Source organism: Centroberyx affinis, unplaced genomic scaffold (genome assembly GCF_046629955.1).
Source record: "Centroberyx affinis isolate AG114_WGS23_722 - 3 ecotype Tasmania unplaced genomic scaffold, CSIRO-AGI_Caff_v1 ptg000677l_1, whole genome shotgun sequence".
NCBI classification, from domain to species: Eukaryota; Metazoa; Chordata; class Actinopteri; order Beryciformes; family Berycidae; genus Centroberyx; species Centroberyx affinis.
The window spans coordinates 8860-23597 of NW_027279298.1; the positions used below are offsets into that span (position 1 = coordinate 8860).

The 14738-nt window shown below is 43.2% G+C and overlaps 1 protein-coding gene across 2 annotated transcripts; it reads left to right on the forward strand.

Moving 5' to 3' along the window:
- The first annotated feature begins 1324 nt into the window (after positions 1 to 1324).
- prkd2 (protein kinase D2) lies at positions 1325 to 13195 on the forward strand. 2 transcript variants are annotated; one of them, XM_071519228.1, is made up of 18 exons: positions 1325 to 1463; positions 2094 to 2225; positions 2459 to 2658; positions 3350 to 3533; positions 3743 to 3814; positions 4015 to 4032; positions 4267 to 4426; positions 5244 to 5355; positions 6334 to 6411; positions 6605 to 6923; positions 7209 to 7261; positions 7381 to 7453; positions 7666 to 7772; positions 9148 to 9309; positions 9635 to 9733; positions 10073 to 10340; positions 11025 to 11110; positions 11286 to 13195. In XM_071519228.1, exons 2-18 carry the CDS (start codon positions 2186 to 2188, stop codon positions 11508 to 11510), a joined length of 2256 nt encoding a protein of 751 aa, XP_071375329.1. In that variant the 5' UTR covers positions 1325 to 1463; positions 2094 to 2185; the 3' UTR covers positions 11511 to 13195. The 2 variants fall into 2 exon arrangements, with proteins under 2 accessions (XP_071375329.1, XP_071375330.1); XM_071519229.1 differs by lacking the exon at positions 4015 to 4032.
- Positions 13196 to 14738: the final 1543 nt, after the last annotated feature.

Sequence of the window (14738 nt, forward strand, 5' to 3'; positions counted from 1 at the left end):
CTGGGTGTGTGTGTGTGTGTGTGTGTCTGTGTGTTGAGGAGAAAAGAAGCAGGGGGGAACGAGAGGGTGTGTGTGTTGCTGTTTGTAGGGAGGGTGTGTCTGTTGGTAACTGAGGAGGAGGTGTATGTGTGTCGCTGTGTCGTTCCAAGGTGGAGACCAGGGTTCCCCTTCCTGTAAATGTGTAGAGCCTTGCCAGATGGTGAATCCTGACTCCGCCATGGGAAAAACAGCAACAAGAGAGACAGGGAGGATTGTGTGTGTGTGTGTGTGTGTGTGTGGGTGAGTGTGTATGGGTGTGTGGGTGTGTGGGGTTGGTCGGGTGGGTAGGGGTGTCTTCAGTTCCACCATGATCGTGGAAAACCTCCCTCTCTCTTCTCCTTGCTCCTTGTTGTCTCATCCAGTGTGTCTGTTGTGCTCTAGCCAAAAGACAAATTAATTTTAAAGCTCACTTAATGTCCCCCATCTCTGTCTCTCTCTCTCTCTCTCTCTCTCTCTTTCTCTCTCTCTCTATCTCTCTCTCTCTCTGTATGTCATGTTGTGCCATCCGGTGTGTCCCTGTGGTATCCTGTGTGGTGTGGCCACTGAAGTGAACCAGACAGTATTAACTATTCAGGAGAGCAGGGTTTCCCTATGACAGCCTCCTTCGCTCTGCTGACTTCTGACTGACGCTCCCATCTCTCATATCTCTGGAAGGCTTTCACGGAAACACCTTTGTATATGTGTGTGTGTGTGTGTGTGTGTGTGTGTGTGTGTGTGTGTATTTGTATGTGACTGACAGGAGGACAGGATATAATGTTTCTCCTTTGTCTCTCTTTCCATATTAAGTGAGTAAATTTGGTATTGCTTGATTTTTGGAATTCAGCCAGTGGTGCCTCTTGTTTATGGATATCAATGGTTGTGCTCGGTGTGTGTGTGTGTGTGTGTGTGTTCCATCCCATCAGATAGCTTGTTTTCTGTGGTCACAGCTGGTTGGTTCTGATTCTGTGCTCACTCTTGGTTTTATTTGCACTGAAGCGTTTTCTGCCGTTATCAACAGAAGCTCAGTGAACTGTTGATTTAACCGGAGCACCTGGCAGGAATACACATGCAGTCATTAATCACCATTCAGAATACCAGAATATGCATAACTGTTTTTACATTTCAAGCTTCATTGATTGAGCCAGTTGATGTAAAGCCCTTTATTAAATTATAGGGAGTGGGACAAAATGCCTTTCAACACTGAGCTTTTTCTGATGTAGAGGAAAACACAGTGAATCAAACTCCTGCTTTTTGTGAATCCTGTTCCTAACCTACACTCCTACTCTCCTCTCTTTTTATGTTCCAGTTCCCAGAGTGCGGCTTCTATGGCATTTATGACAAGATTTTGCTCTTCAAGCATGACACATCCACCAACAATATCCTCCAGTTGGTTAAAGCTGCCAGTGACATCCAGGAGGGAGATCTGGTGGAGGTGGTTCTCTCTGGTAAGTATCAGCTTTATCTCCTCCCCTCTCCTCTCCTCTCCTCTCCTCTCCTCTCCTCTCCTCTCCTCTCCTCTCCTCTCCTCTCCTGTCCTCTCCTCTCCTCTCCTCTCCTCTAGTCTCCTCTCCTCTCCTCTCCTCTCCATCTAGGGCCATAAGAATATAAGAAAGCCCTATCAAATTCTTAAATGGCTTTTATCGCCTTTCCCCTACTTTCCATGCTCCTGCTACTTTTCCGCTCCTCTATCTTCCTTTCATTGCTGTTGTTATTCTCTCCCACACAAGGAAGACCTCTTGAACTCGATACTGTCCTTTCTGCCCTCTTCTTTCTTTTACCATCCCTTCATCCTTCTATGATTATCTTATTTTAGGTTATATCCTCCCCATGGCTTCATTCATTCTTTCATTGTTTCAAACTTTAATGTTCCCCTGTCAGTATGAATATCCATTTTTTTCCCATCCTGTTTTTCCATCTTTTCCTCTATCGCTCCTGCTTCATCCTTTATTCTGTTCAGTTAGGGTCTCCTCTATTAAGTGATTTCAAAACCTCCTTTGCCTGACAGTTGAAAGGGTGATGTATTGTATGTTGACAGCCACTGTGACCATGCTCTACCTCTGTTATCTGTTATATAGCGGCAGCCACTTTTGAAGATTTCCAGATTCGGCCCCATGCACTCAATGTGCACTCGTACCGGGCCCCGGCCTTCTGCGACCACTGCGGAGAGATGCTGTTCGGACTCGTCAGACAAGGGCTCAAATGTGACGGTGAGAAAGGCAGAGAGATGACGAGTGAATGACAGGGTTTATGGCTTCATACATGGTCCATGAATTGAAGTGAATGAATGAAGAGAAATGAATTGTGAAGCTCACTAACTAAATGTCCTCTCTCTCTCTCTCTCTCTCTCTCTCTCTCTCTCTCTCTCTCTCGCTCTCTCTCTCTCTCTCGCTCGCTCGCTCGCTCGCTCGCTCGCTCCCTGGGTCCATGTCTCCCCCTGCAGGATGTGGACTGAACTACCATAAGCGCTGTGCATTCAGCATCCCAAACAACTGTAGCGGAGCTCGCAAACGCCGGCTGTCCACCACATCGCTGACCAGCAGCCAGTCCCTGCGTCTCTCCACCACTGAGTCACTAAGCAGTGTGGGGACATCCTCCACCTGCGCAGAGGACGCCAGCCTCATCCGCTCACACACACAAATGGTACTGGTGTCCTTGTCAGCTCTCATAAACCTGTTTTAGGTCATTATGGTCAAGGAGGCTATGCCAAGGGACCACAGTAATTTCACCACACATCACAAACAGGAATGTGGTCGAGGGTAAACCCACCTAAAGTTAGTTTACCCACCTTTTTATTTGCAGAGTAGTTTGCTCACCTTTTTAGGCTGACATAAATCTTAAAACACTGAATGTACAAAATATCAGGGAAACCTCCTCTTTTCATGAAGTACACTGATGAGGTAAATTAAGGTAAGCCCCACTATCCCTTATTGATTTCCCTTATTAAATCTATACCAATCACAAAGAAGGAGATAAAGATAAAGATAAAGAGAAGCAGACGAGTTACAGAGGGTTTTTTTTAACCTGAGATGTGTATTCTGCAAAAGTGGCTGCAACTCAATGTCAGGAAAGTGTCCCTAGTATTTTGTACATGCAGTGCACAGCAATTAATATCAAACTGATGTAAGTTATATAGGAATAGGGTCTTCATGAAAAAAACCTAAATTACTACTTTCAGAATTGTTTTTATTTAGTTTGGTGGTTATTTGCCTTGCTGAATGGGGGCAGTAGTTTACCCAGTGTTTTATTCACCACATGGACAAAATCCTTCAGTGGAATTCTGCTCTGTAAACACCATACCTTGTGTTTTTTTGTCTCCGCTCTGTCCCGCTAGCCACGGACCCCCAGTGAGGCCCGGCGCTTCTACACAGGCCGACCGGTTCATCTGGACAAGATCCTGATGAGCAAGGTGAAGGTGCCCCACACGTTCGCTGTCCACTCGTACACACGGCCCACTGTGTGCCAGTACTGCAAGAGGCTTCTTCGAGGGCTATTCAGGCAGGGCCTACAATGCAAAGGTGAGCACATGGGAATGCATTCAACAGTGTTTGTATGTGTGTGTGTGTGTGTGAGAGAGAGAGAGAGACAGAAAGAGAAAGAGAAAGAATGAGACAGTGAGAATAATATGCAATTTTCTGGATGCCCAATATGATACTGAATATTAGCTATATGAATGAGATTACATGTATTAATGGAGTCAGAATGAATTGCTGTTTATCCCACTCAGACTGCAAGTTCAACTGCCATAAACGCTGTGTGTACAAGGTTCCCAACGACTGCCTTGGGGAGACCATCGGAGGTAGGAGAAGATATGAATCTGTCATCATTTCACTGTGTGCATGACTCTGTTAATCCTGCATGCATTTGATAAAAGTGTAATTTCTCATTGAGCACGTTTCCATTGTCAGTAGTAGGTTACTTTTCATAAGCTTACATGATACAGTCCATTATTTAACAAGACTGAAACTTACCGGCACTCACAATTTTTTATCTTCTCAGACAACAGAAGTAACAGTGGTAAGTGTTGTCAGTCATACATACTGTATCAATGCATGTAATGTGATGCATTTTTGCTATTCCTCCCTGTTGTAGCCAACTAATAGTAGTCTTAGTAGTGGTCATAGCAGTAGCGAGTAGTGGAAATTATTTCACAGCAACAACACAGCAATTTCAGACACACAGTCATTATAAATCTGGCTGCGCTCAACCCCTCCTCTCCCCACTCCCCCCTCTCTCTCTCCCTTGCCCTAGACATGTTGAGTCCCAGTGTAGACCCCGAGGTGCCCATGGACTTCAGCAGTGAGTACGACGCCTCGGACAAATCTTCTATGGACGACTCGGACGAGGCCTGCAGCATCCCTGGGTCCTTCTCTCCTGACAGCAACCAGGACGGGGCCAGCGGGGACCAGAGGTAAGACACAAAACCATTTACACATGCGCGGTTACATATGTGTGTACAGGCACATTGTACATGCCCACATGAAAAAAAAACACTGATACACTGCAAACAATCTCAATCATCACAACTCATTTAGTCTATCAAGCACTTTGAGCTGCATTTCTTGTATGAAAGGTGCTATACAAATAAAGTTTATTATTATTATTATGATGATGATTATCATTATTATTATTATTATTATTGAGTCCAAAAATTGCAATTTTCTTAAAACATGTGAAAAAAACTGGGGTTTGATCATTTAACTTCAAAAATCAAATCAACATGTTTCAAGAATTTTGTAGAATCAAGTGTCATTTTCTTGATAGTAGTGCAGTGATCTCCCTTATTCTGACTTGTTTCAAGATATCAACACTCATTTCTAGAAAACAAGTGAAACTGCATTGGAAACGAGTGGCGCTATCTCACCCCATTGGCAGAATTTTTCTCTTGTTTTAAAAAAAAAAAAGATTTGAAGGTTGAATATGAGACTAAATGACTTGTTAAGATGGACGTGTTTTTGCAGAGTACAGCACAACAGCAATAAAGTATAGGAATATTATAGGAATACCATAGAAGATAGAAAATACCATAAATTATGATAAGGTCGCTATAAATTCACTATTGAGTAGAGACACCATAAGTTCCTGTAGGGATGTTACTGTGATATTTTTCAAGATTGCAACTACATACACACACACACACACACACACACACACACACACACACACACACACACACGCACACACACACGTTATACCCCCTAACCCCCTGATTCCTCTCTTTCTCCCAGTGTTTACATCCCGTTAATGAGGGTGGTGCAGTCTGTAAGACAGACAACCCGTCGTTCCAGTACAGCTATCAAGGAAGGATGGATGGTTCACTACAGCAATAAGGACACACTGGTAAAAACACTACCCAGAATTCCCATGCTATTCTCTGTCAGGTTATCTAGCCCTGCCCTTCTAGATAACCTCTATAACTCTCTCTAAGAGTCTCTTTGAGGATGGCTTAAGAGCTGATCATACAGATCTTCAGACATTTTGTTGTAGATGCATGAATAGCGCTGTTTTGTATCCTTCTGCATTTTCCTTTTCTATGACTCACTGAACGCAGTTTGTTTTGTTTGCTTTCCAATGACACAGACCCAGAGGGCAGTCTGGTCATCAGTCAGTCTATTTTGTCTGTCCACCACTTCTTCACCACCTTATTTATCACTTTCTTTTACCTGGATATCTGTGACCTTGATCATTTGGTCTCTGCCTGTATGCATTTTAGTCCTTTCTTTTATCTTTTATGTTTTTAGGTGTGTGTGCATGTGTGTGTGTACCTGGCAATGCGAGCACTATCTCCCAAAGCTTGTGTGAAGATTGATGAGAAAGTGTACCTGGCTGTCCCCAAAACATAACAGCACTCGGGAGATGTGTGGTGCATTCAAACTAAAAGCCAAGTCTCTCCGTTTTCATTCTCTCTAAAGCGTTCTGTTTATTTGACCTCACCCCTAAGAAATGTCTCTGCCTCCCTAGTCTGGTTCTTGCTTGTTTTTCCTTTCTCGGTCTGTCCTCACTAACTCCCTCTCTCTCTCTCTCTCTCTCTCTCTCTCTATCTCTCTCTCTCTCGTCTCTTTTCCCCTTTCTCTTTGTTCCCACCTTCTCTTGATTTTCATCTTACAGCTTGTGCTCCTGCTCATCCTTCTTCTCATCTGACCGCTCTTCTCTGGACCTCAGCTGAACAACATCTGAAATGAATCCATGTTGACCCCTGAATATGCCCCTGATCTGTCCCCCAATTCCTCACCGTCTGTCCTCTCCCCATCCCTCCCTCAAATTCATGGCTTGCCCTTGTTGTCCCCCTCACCCCCACCTCACCCCAACCCCCGACAGAGAAAGAGGCACTACTGGCGTCTGGACTGTAAGTGCATCATCCTTTTCCAGAACAACACCTCCAACAAGTACTATAAGGTAAGTACAGCTTACAGCGTGTGTCATTGTACAGTAGGCTGTGTGTCAGCCATGGCATGCCATGGCATAAACAATAAAAAAAAAAACTGTATAATATAGTATAACTCCACAATAAAGCTGGTTTGATATCATTTATTTGATGTCTAAAGCCTCAACAACAGTCCTTATTGCTTTGCCGCCTGTCCTCCTGTAGGAAATCCCTCTGTCTGAGATTCTGGAGGTGCGTCCTGCCGGCAATTTCACTCTTGTCCCGCCGGGCACAAGCCCCCATTGCTTTGAGCTCATCACAGGCACCATGCGCTACTTTGTCGGGGAGGACCCCAACACCCTCCCCTCCCTGTCCCCCAGCAACCCCCAGGGCCCCCCCCTCACCCCTCCCTCCCCCAGCCAAGTGGCGCCCAACAGCGGCGTGGGGCGCGAGGTGGCCAAGGCATGGGAGAGCGCCATCCGCCAGGCCCTCATGCCAGTCATCTTCCAGGACGCGCCCCCTGCTGAGGGGAACACACCTCACAGTAAGTTCAGAGTAAAATATAGTTCAAATGTAGTCAGCGCATTTTTTATTTATCACGTTTATTTATTACGGGTTACATTGTAGCTGTAGATTTGTAGAAGGATATATCGGTTTGGTATGTTGACCAAAAGTTGGGTAAAGATCTCAGTTCTTTTTCAGTGCTAGAGAGTGGAATATGTGTGCGCTGAAAGATTTATTAGTAGACAAGCTGTGCTGAATAACTCATACAAGATCTGGAACTCACCATAATATAACCTGCATGTTGTTGCTGGCGCTGTATTTTCAGGACAAGCCTCAGTCAGCATTTCTGTGTCCAACAGTCAAATCCAGGAGAATGTGGTAAGTTTGTAGTCCATTTCAGCATTTTGAATTTTGAATTATAGAATATGTTGATAGTATTGAGGATGATGATGATGATGATGATGATGATGATTCCATATCATATCTCTCTCCGGCAGGATATTGGTATGGTATACCAAATTTTTGCTGATGAGGTCCTGGGATCTGGGCAATTTGGAGTGGTGTATGGAGGTATGCAATATTATGGCCAGTGATGTTGTTTGAGCTTTAAATTAAATTATATTTCAAATCAAGTCGAGCCAAGTAAAGTTTATATAGAGTACTTTTAACAGGTTTAAGTGCTTTACAGGAAACAAGAAAACAACAAAAACAACAAAAACTGATAATGTACATCAAGAAACAGGGAGAAAACTTACTCACCTTTCCCTCTCTCTCTCTGTCAGGTAAGCACCGGAAGACAGGGCGAGACGTAGCAGTCAAAGTGATCGACAAACTTCGCTTCCCCACTAAGCAGGAGAGCCAGCTGAGAAATGAGGTGGCCATACTGCAGGTAAACACACATGCACATGCGTGCAGACACACCACATAGATGGTGAAATAGACATTTCTCTTCAGCTTCCTCACCAACCTCATCTGTATAGGATTGACTTTACCGATACTGATATGGTAAGTGCTACAAACAGCAACGAGTTTCACACTTTTTATTGGATGTTAGTATTGTTAATTATATTTAATTATATTGGTACATACAGTACATGAAAAATGCTGACATTCATTCATACACTGGCAATCATATTGACATTGATAAAGTTTGTGTTCACTTTGCACACTCAACATTCCCATTTTGATCAACATTAAAAATATTCCTGCATCAGTCATAGCCATTGCCTTAAAGAAAGTTAAACATTTTTGGCTGGACTGCAACAGCGGGGCCAGCCCTATAAACGCGAATGTCTGTCACTCACTGACTGACTGACTGAGTGATGAAGTTACACCACTGGTCGGCTGTGGCACGTGGCACACCCATACACGGTCCAGCCATATACCAGGTTTTGACCTAGTCTTGTTTCTCTGTGGTTGCTTCTCAGAAACAGATGAGTCTGTGTCTGACTCTGTGGGACATTTTAATGGGACAATGTTAGGGCAACTTAGCTCTAAAGAAGAGGTAGCAATATGGCAACCATAGTACAACTTGACCAAACTCTCCTCATTTTATTTTGTGTAAGATATTTGGCACATTACCCCTAACCTCAAACCCAAACCCAAACCTAAACCTAGCCCTAACCACTTTTAAATGTACAGTATATTGTCACCCAGCAGATGGAGACAGAGGTAGTGTCTCTACATGTAGAGCCTTAGCCTGTGACAAACATCAGGGAATACCCAGCCATGCAAGGCTTCTGCCTTCAGGGCACTGAGTTCAGTGATAAGTAACTTGGCTTGCCAGACTAAGAGGCTGTTGCCAAACTGACCAGGTTTTAAGTGAAATGAGTTAAAACAAGGGTAAATAGGGTAAATGTGATTTGAAAAAAGAGAACTATGAACAGCCTTTTAGACTCCATTTTATAGTATTTTCTTGCTGTAACTATGTAATAATCTATTTTCTGTTCTCCCTTTTGCTTTTCACATTCCTCTCCTGTGGTTTACCGTCTTCTTACTCTCATTTCTCTTTTCCTTTACCCCATCCCCCTCACCCTCTGCGTCACTCTGTTCCTGTTTTTCACACCATTTAATCTGCTCTTTCAATTCTCACTTTCACTTTGTCGATCTTTCTCTTCATCATCCATTTCCCCCCACTGCCTCTCTCTCTCGCTCTTTCACCCCACCCATTTCCAAACCATCCATCTCTCTGCCCTATCTTTTCTCCTTCTCTGCAACGCCCTCTCTCCTTCTCTCCCTCTCACCCGCTCCAATCCCTCACTCAGAGTTTACGTCACCTGGGCATTGTGAACCTGGAGTGCATGTTTGAGACCCCAGAGAAAGTGTTTGTGGTGATGGAGAAGCTGCATGGGGACATGCTGGAGATGATCCTCTCTAGTGAGAAAGGCAGGCTGCCTGAGAGGCTCACCAAGTTCCTCATCACACAGGTGTGTATGTGCCCCGACACAGAGGAGATTTGTTTGTGTGTGTGTGTTTGCTCCAACATAGAGTGTCTATCACTGTACTTGTGTCCGCTGAGCACTACTGATAATGTCAACTGCGGTTATTATCTTAATGTGATGTTGTCTGTTAGTGTTTTTCAATGCCTCATTTGCTGAATTTTTAATTGTGTCGTGCGTCATCATGCATATTTAATGCGTCATCATTTTAACGTGTGTTTTTGTATGTGGCTTTCTGATGGCAAGAGCCTAATCCATATCCTGTCTGTGCGTGCCTGTGTGTGTGTGTGTGTGTGTGTGTGTGTATGTGTAGATTCTAGCAGCTCTGAGACATCTGCACTTTAAGAATATTGTTCACTGTGATCTGAAACCTGAGAATGTTTTGCTGGCCTCTGCTGAACCCTTCCCTCAGGTACACACACACACACACACACACACACACACACACACATCGAAACCTCTCATATGCAGCGCTCATTTCTTCACACTTAGTCTGAGCACTTGAAGTGCAATCACTCAGATATCTTTCATCACTTATTTATTCACTCTAGCCTCAAATCCCTCTCTGTCATTACTCTCTCTTTCCAGCTTGAATCACTTCTTGCTGTGTGTTACCACTATGTCCTCATCTCATCCCTTTCTCAGTCATTCCCTTAAATGCCCTCTCTGTATTTCACCACATCTCCTCATCATTCAATCAATATTGCACCCTGCCCTCCCTTCCTCACTGCCTCCTTCTCTCTGCCTATAGGTGAAACTGTGTGATTTTGGCTTCGCCCGTATCATCGGTGAGAAGTCGTTCCGTCGCTCGGTGGTCGGCACGCCGGCTTACCTGGCCCCGGAGGTTCTGTTGAACCAGGGCTATAACCGCTCGCTGGACATGTGGTCGGTGGGTGTCATTATGTACGTCAGCCTCAGTGGAACATTCCCATTTAATGAGGATGAAGATATCAATGACCAGATCCACAACGCGGCCTTCATGTACCCTCCCAACCCCTGGAAACAGATCTCCAGTGATGGTAAACACAGGAGCGGAGGGACGAGAGCAGAATTTCATCCTTTATTTTGTATGCCTTAGAGATACATAGAGTAGGAGGGGAGGAGGGGAAATAAATGAGGAGGGCTAACATTGAGCTGATAAACCATGACAAGCCATTGCAAATTGAAATTAGTGTCATTATTTGGCAACTGCCCTAGCTGTGTTAAAAATTCAATATACCATGAGCTTATTTAGTAAATTGGTTACTGAATCATCGCTGCATGCTTTCATCATACTCCACATCATCAGCATTTACACACACAATCAATAGAATATGTTATGCAACCATAAATTGCACTAAAGACAGTGTAGACACTTGATAAGACAAAATAAATAAATGAAAATGAAAATGAAATTACTACTATATGGTTAATTATTAACTTATTAACCATAGAAATTGCATTCCCAGAAAGTGCTTTTTTTATCATTGGACTGCAGTCATTTTGAACCCAAACAGTTTTATTTTTCATTACTTTGTGTCTCATTCTACCAGTATTAAGAGGCTGTTGGCATGGTAAGCCATGATATTTGTCATTCCATGCACCATTTAACTAATCAGTTGTCTAGGTCAGAACTTTGCATTTAATTAACTGTGTTCTGTTTAATATGGTGGATATACAGTATATTGTTTTATTGGTTAATGACTGATCTTTTGTGTTGCCAGCGATTGACTTGATCAACAACCTGCTGCAAGTTAAGATGAGGAAACGCTACAGTGTGGACAAGAGTCTCAGCCATGCCTACTTACAGGTAACGCACACACACACGCGCACACACACGCACACGCACACACACAAACAAAAGAGCTAAAACCATTACGATGATGTACCGTAAACTTATTGAGAGCCATTCTGGCCTTGATCTAATTTCGAAGCTCCTAACTGAAATCCCATCCCTCTGTGTATTCCCCTCTCTCATCTCTCAGGACTATCAGACATGGCTGGACCTACGAGAGTTGGAAACAAAGCTCGGCGAGCGTTACATCACCCACGAGAGTGACGACAGCCGCTGGCAACTGTTTGCGCGCGACCATACCCTGCCATACCCTCCTCACCTGGTGCCCCCTCCGCCTGCACCAGCCTCTGACGAAGAGGACGCCGGGGAGGATGCAGACATGCAAGGCCTCACTGAGAGGGTCAGCATCCTTTGAGAAGCAGGGGTCTGGCCAGGGAGACTTGGACTTGGACTTGGAATAGGGAGAGGGACGGGGTGGGTGGATGTAGAGCCTGAAAGAGAAATAATGTTGCTGAGTCATAGGGTTTTAATGAGAATTGTGTCCAGCTGTTTAGACTGACGGTGCCTCAGTCTCCCTCTCATCCACCCCCCCATCTCTTATTGGTCATTTTTAATCTTTACAACCGTTCAACTCTTGGCCTGATGGAGACTGCTCCTCTATTCCACATCCTGCATACAACTGACCTAGGGAGTCTTTAGAGTCAAACTAAAAAACTCAAAATGTTCCTCACAGGAGCAAATCTGCATTTTCTTCTCCTCTCACAGCAAAGGGCTTGGGAGAAGCAACAAATCCCAAATCCCCTCAACAAGAGGGATTAAGATAAAAATGTGGTGTGTGCCTGTGTGTGTGTGTGTGTGTGTGTGTATCTGTATGTTTTCTAGACTAAGTGGAGTTACAATTTAAAACATTATATTAAAAACTGGCTCCCTTAAGAAAAGAATATGAACAATTTGTTTTTAGTGTCATTATATGTGGTGACTGGAATCAGTCCCTCTCTTCGTTGTACTAAAGGCCGGCTCCTCTCTCCCCTGTGACGGATGGTTTTACAGTGATAAAATACTTCCTCAGTGCTGGTAATTACTGAGGCACAGACTTGGTCTTTATTTCCAAATGCATTCCCATAAATGCATGTCTTTTAGTGACAACTGGAAGCATTGCCTTGATGACAGCGAAAACTGCAGTAATTGTGGTAGTTTTTACAATGCATACAATCATTCTTTTTGAGTTACAAGACACGTGTGAAAGCAGTGTGATTAAATGTGTCACTTTGACTTTAAAGAGGTCATAGCATCAGACTTTGGTGTCCAGTGGGAAATGTTTATTTCCTGTCATGGCCAGACAGGAACTGTCAGCTTAAATGTTTCTACTTGTTGCAGACGGTTTACACCACATTAGCCACAATGTCTGTTAATGTAATGGTGAAAATTGCTTCTATTGTGTTCAGTCAACCACTCTCACTCATCTCTTTAGTCAACAGTCAGTTTATTTTTCTACGGTGAATAGCATGTCCTGAGAGATAGCCTGTATATAAGTTCCATATACTGCTATAATGCAGGCAGTATATTGACACCTGAGCAGATAGAAATTGATACTTCTGTTGAATGACTATGCTCTTTGAAAGTTGATATTAGGAAGAGCAGACCTCGCCCTATGACATACAATGTAACTGCATGGAAGGACGGGATTGGGGTGCAAGTAGATGTTGAGGTTGGGGTGGGGAGTGTATGTAATAATTTTGATTATCAACTATTGAAGCCGTCATGTCAAGAAGTTGCATGTTTCTGTGAAGTAGATTTATCTAGATACAATATAAAACATAGTTATGATGGCCTATTATACACATGTGTAACCTGACATTTATGTAGTGTCAAATATGTGTAGATTATGTACAACATATGGAAGAATGATCCTAGCCTTTGTAACAGACAATACAGACCTTGAACAATATTCCTTTTTTTTTTTGTCTGGGTTGTTTCATTTGTTGCATTAATCATCCATACATTGTTGTTAGTCATGTAGCCAATTATTTTTTCATCTGGCTCCCAGAGGAAACAGAGATGGCACACAAAATGGAACAATCATGGATAATGATGCACTCCATAAATACCAAGCTTGTCATTCATACTGTATACAGACAAATTGCCTTTTCTCAACTGTTAACTATTAAAGAAGCAAGCTTGCTCTCACACATGGTGAAAGACACCGATTGAACAACACACACACACACACACACACACACACACACACACACAACAAAAGAATGAGGACCACTTACACTGCAGCAATTGATTGATTATTTTTCCACTCATAGTTTGACAGAATGTTGCTCTGTGCCTCTCTGACAAAGAGCAGCTTCTTATTGATATTCTGCTGTTGCTGCTGTTTAGATGTTCTGCCATTAGAGCTAATCCTTGTCTAACAGGCTCTCCTAATATGGATGCATGCAACATGGATTATAGATATGCTTTTACATATGCACTTAACTTAGTCTTAATTGTCAGAGTATTTTTTACAAGTTACACCTCACACACTGAGTGGCACGTAAGAGTATATGGGATGTAGGGGCAGAGATAGTGGATAGTTTCCATTGGGTGATGAGAGTACTTCACAGCTGCTCTGACTGACAGAGTACCTCTCTTCCTCCTCCGACACAGCCATTACCATTACCAAATGGTGCCAAATAATACGCCGTCTCTCTCTCTCTCTCTCTCTCTCTCTCTCTCTCTCTCTCTCTCTCTCTCTCCCCCTCTCTTTCTCTCTTTGTGTGCAGGTTTCTCACCATACACTTTCCTTGGCCGTCGACTAAGTACAACAAGTATCTGGTGGAAGATAGCCTCCGCTCGATGTTAGTAAGGAAAGAAAAAGGGCCATCATACAAAGCCTGTACCTGGCACCAGCCATTATACTTCAACCAATTGTTCTAAAAGAATTATTAATCCAGTTCGTCCAAACAGGAAGAGATTTGACAAATGGGAGTTTCCCGTGGAAGGCAGAGAAGTGTCCAATTTGGACTGAGTGAGGACCTTTAAAGATGAAAGGTGCTTCCTAAAGAATGAGAATATGCCCAGGCTTTCAGCTGCCATGGCAACTGGCTACATGGGTTGTTGCAGTTTTTTTTTTGTTTTTTTTAAATGTCCTCTATGGATGGCAGGTTTTCTGATATAAACTTCACTCACACAAACAAGCATGCACACAGAGTTAACAATTGTACAGAGATTTGCTGTTGATGTTAAAGTGACATTAAGACAAAAAAATATATACTTAATAAGAAGTGAAATATTAACATTGAAGTTGTATTGATTCATCATGGCATCCAGCTTGATTATATTCCTGAATGTGTCTAAGACCGACAGAGCTAACTGATTACTTTTTCCATAGCCAGTGTTTTGTCATCCGAACCTCTGAGACCTCCCAGTGCTCATCTCTCTTCGGTTATTAAAGCAAAGAGTCTGGTTCAGACTGCACCTCTGCTTGGGAGCAGAAGCCATACACCCACAGCCAACTGATTATAGTCAGCAGGAGAAATTCATATTTGTTTCAGGTTGTTGACAAGTGATCGATATTAATAAAGTGTAAGCTGAAAAAAAACATAATTTTCTCAAAGTTAGGCAACAACCAATGGAATTCTGATGGAATTGTGTA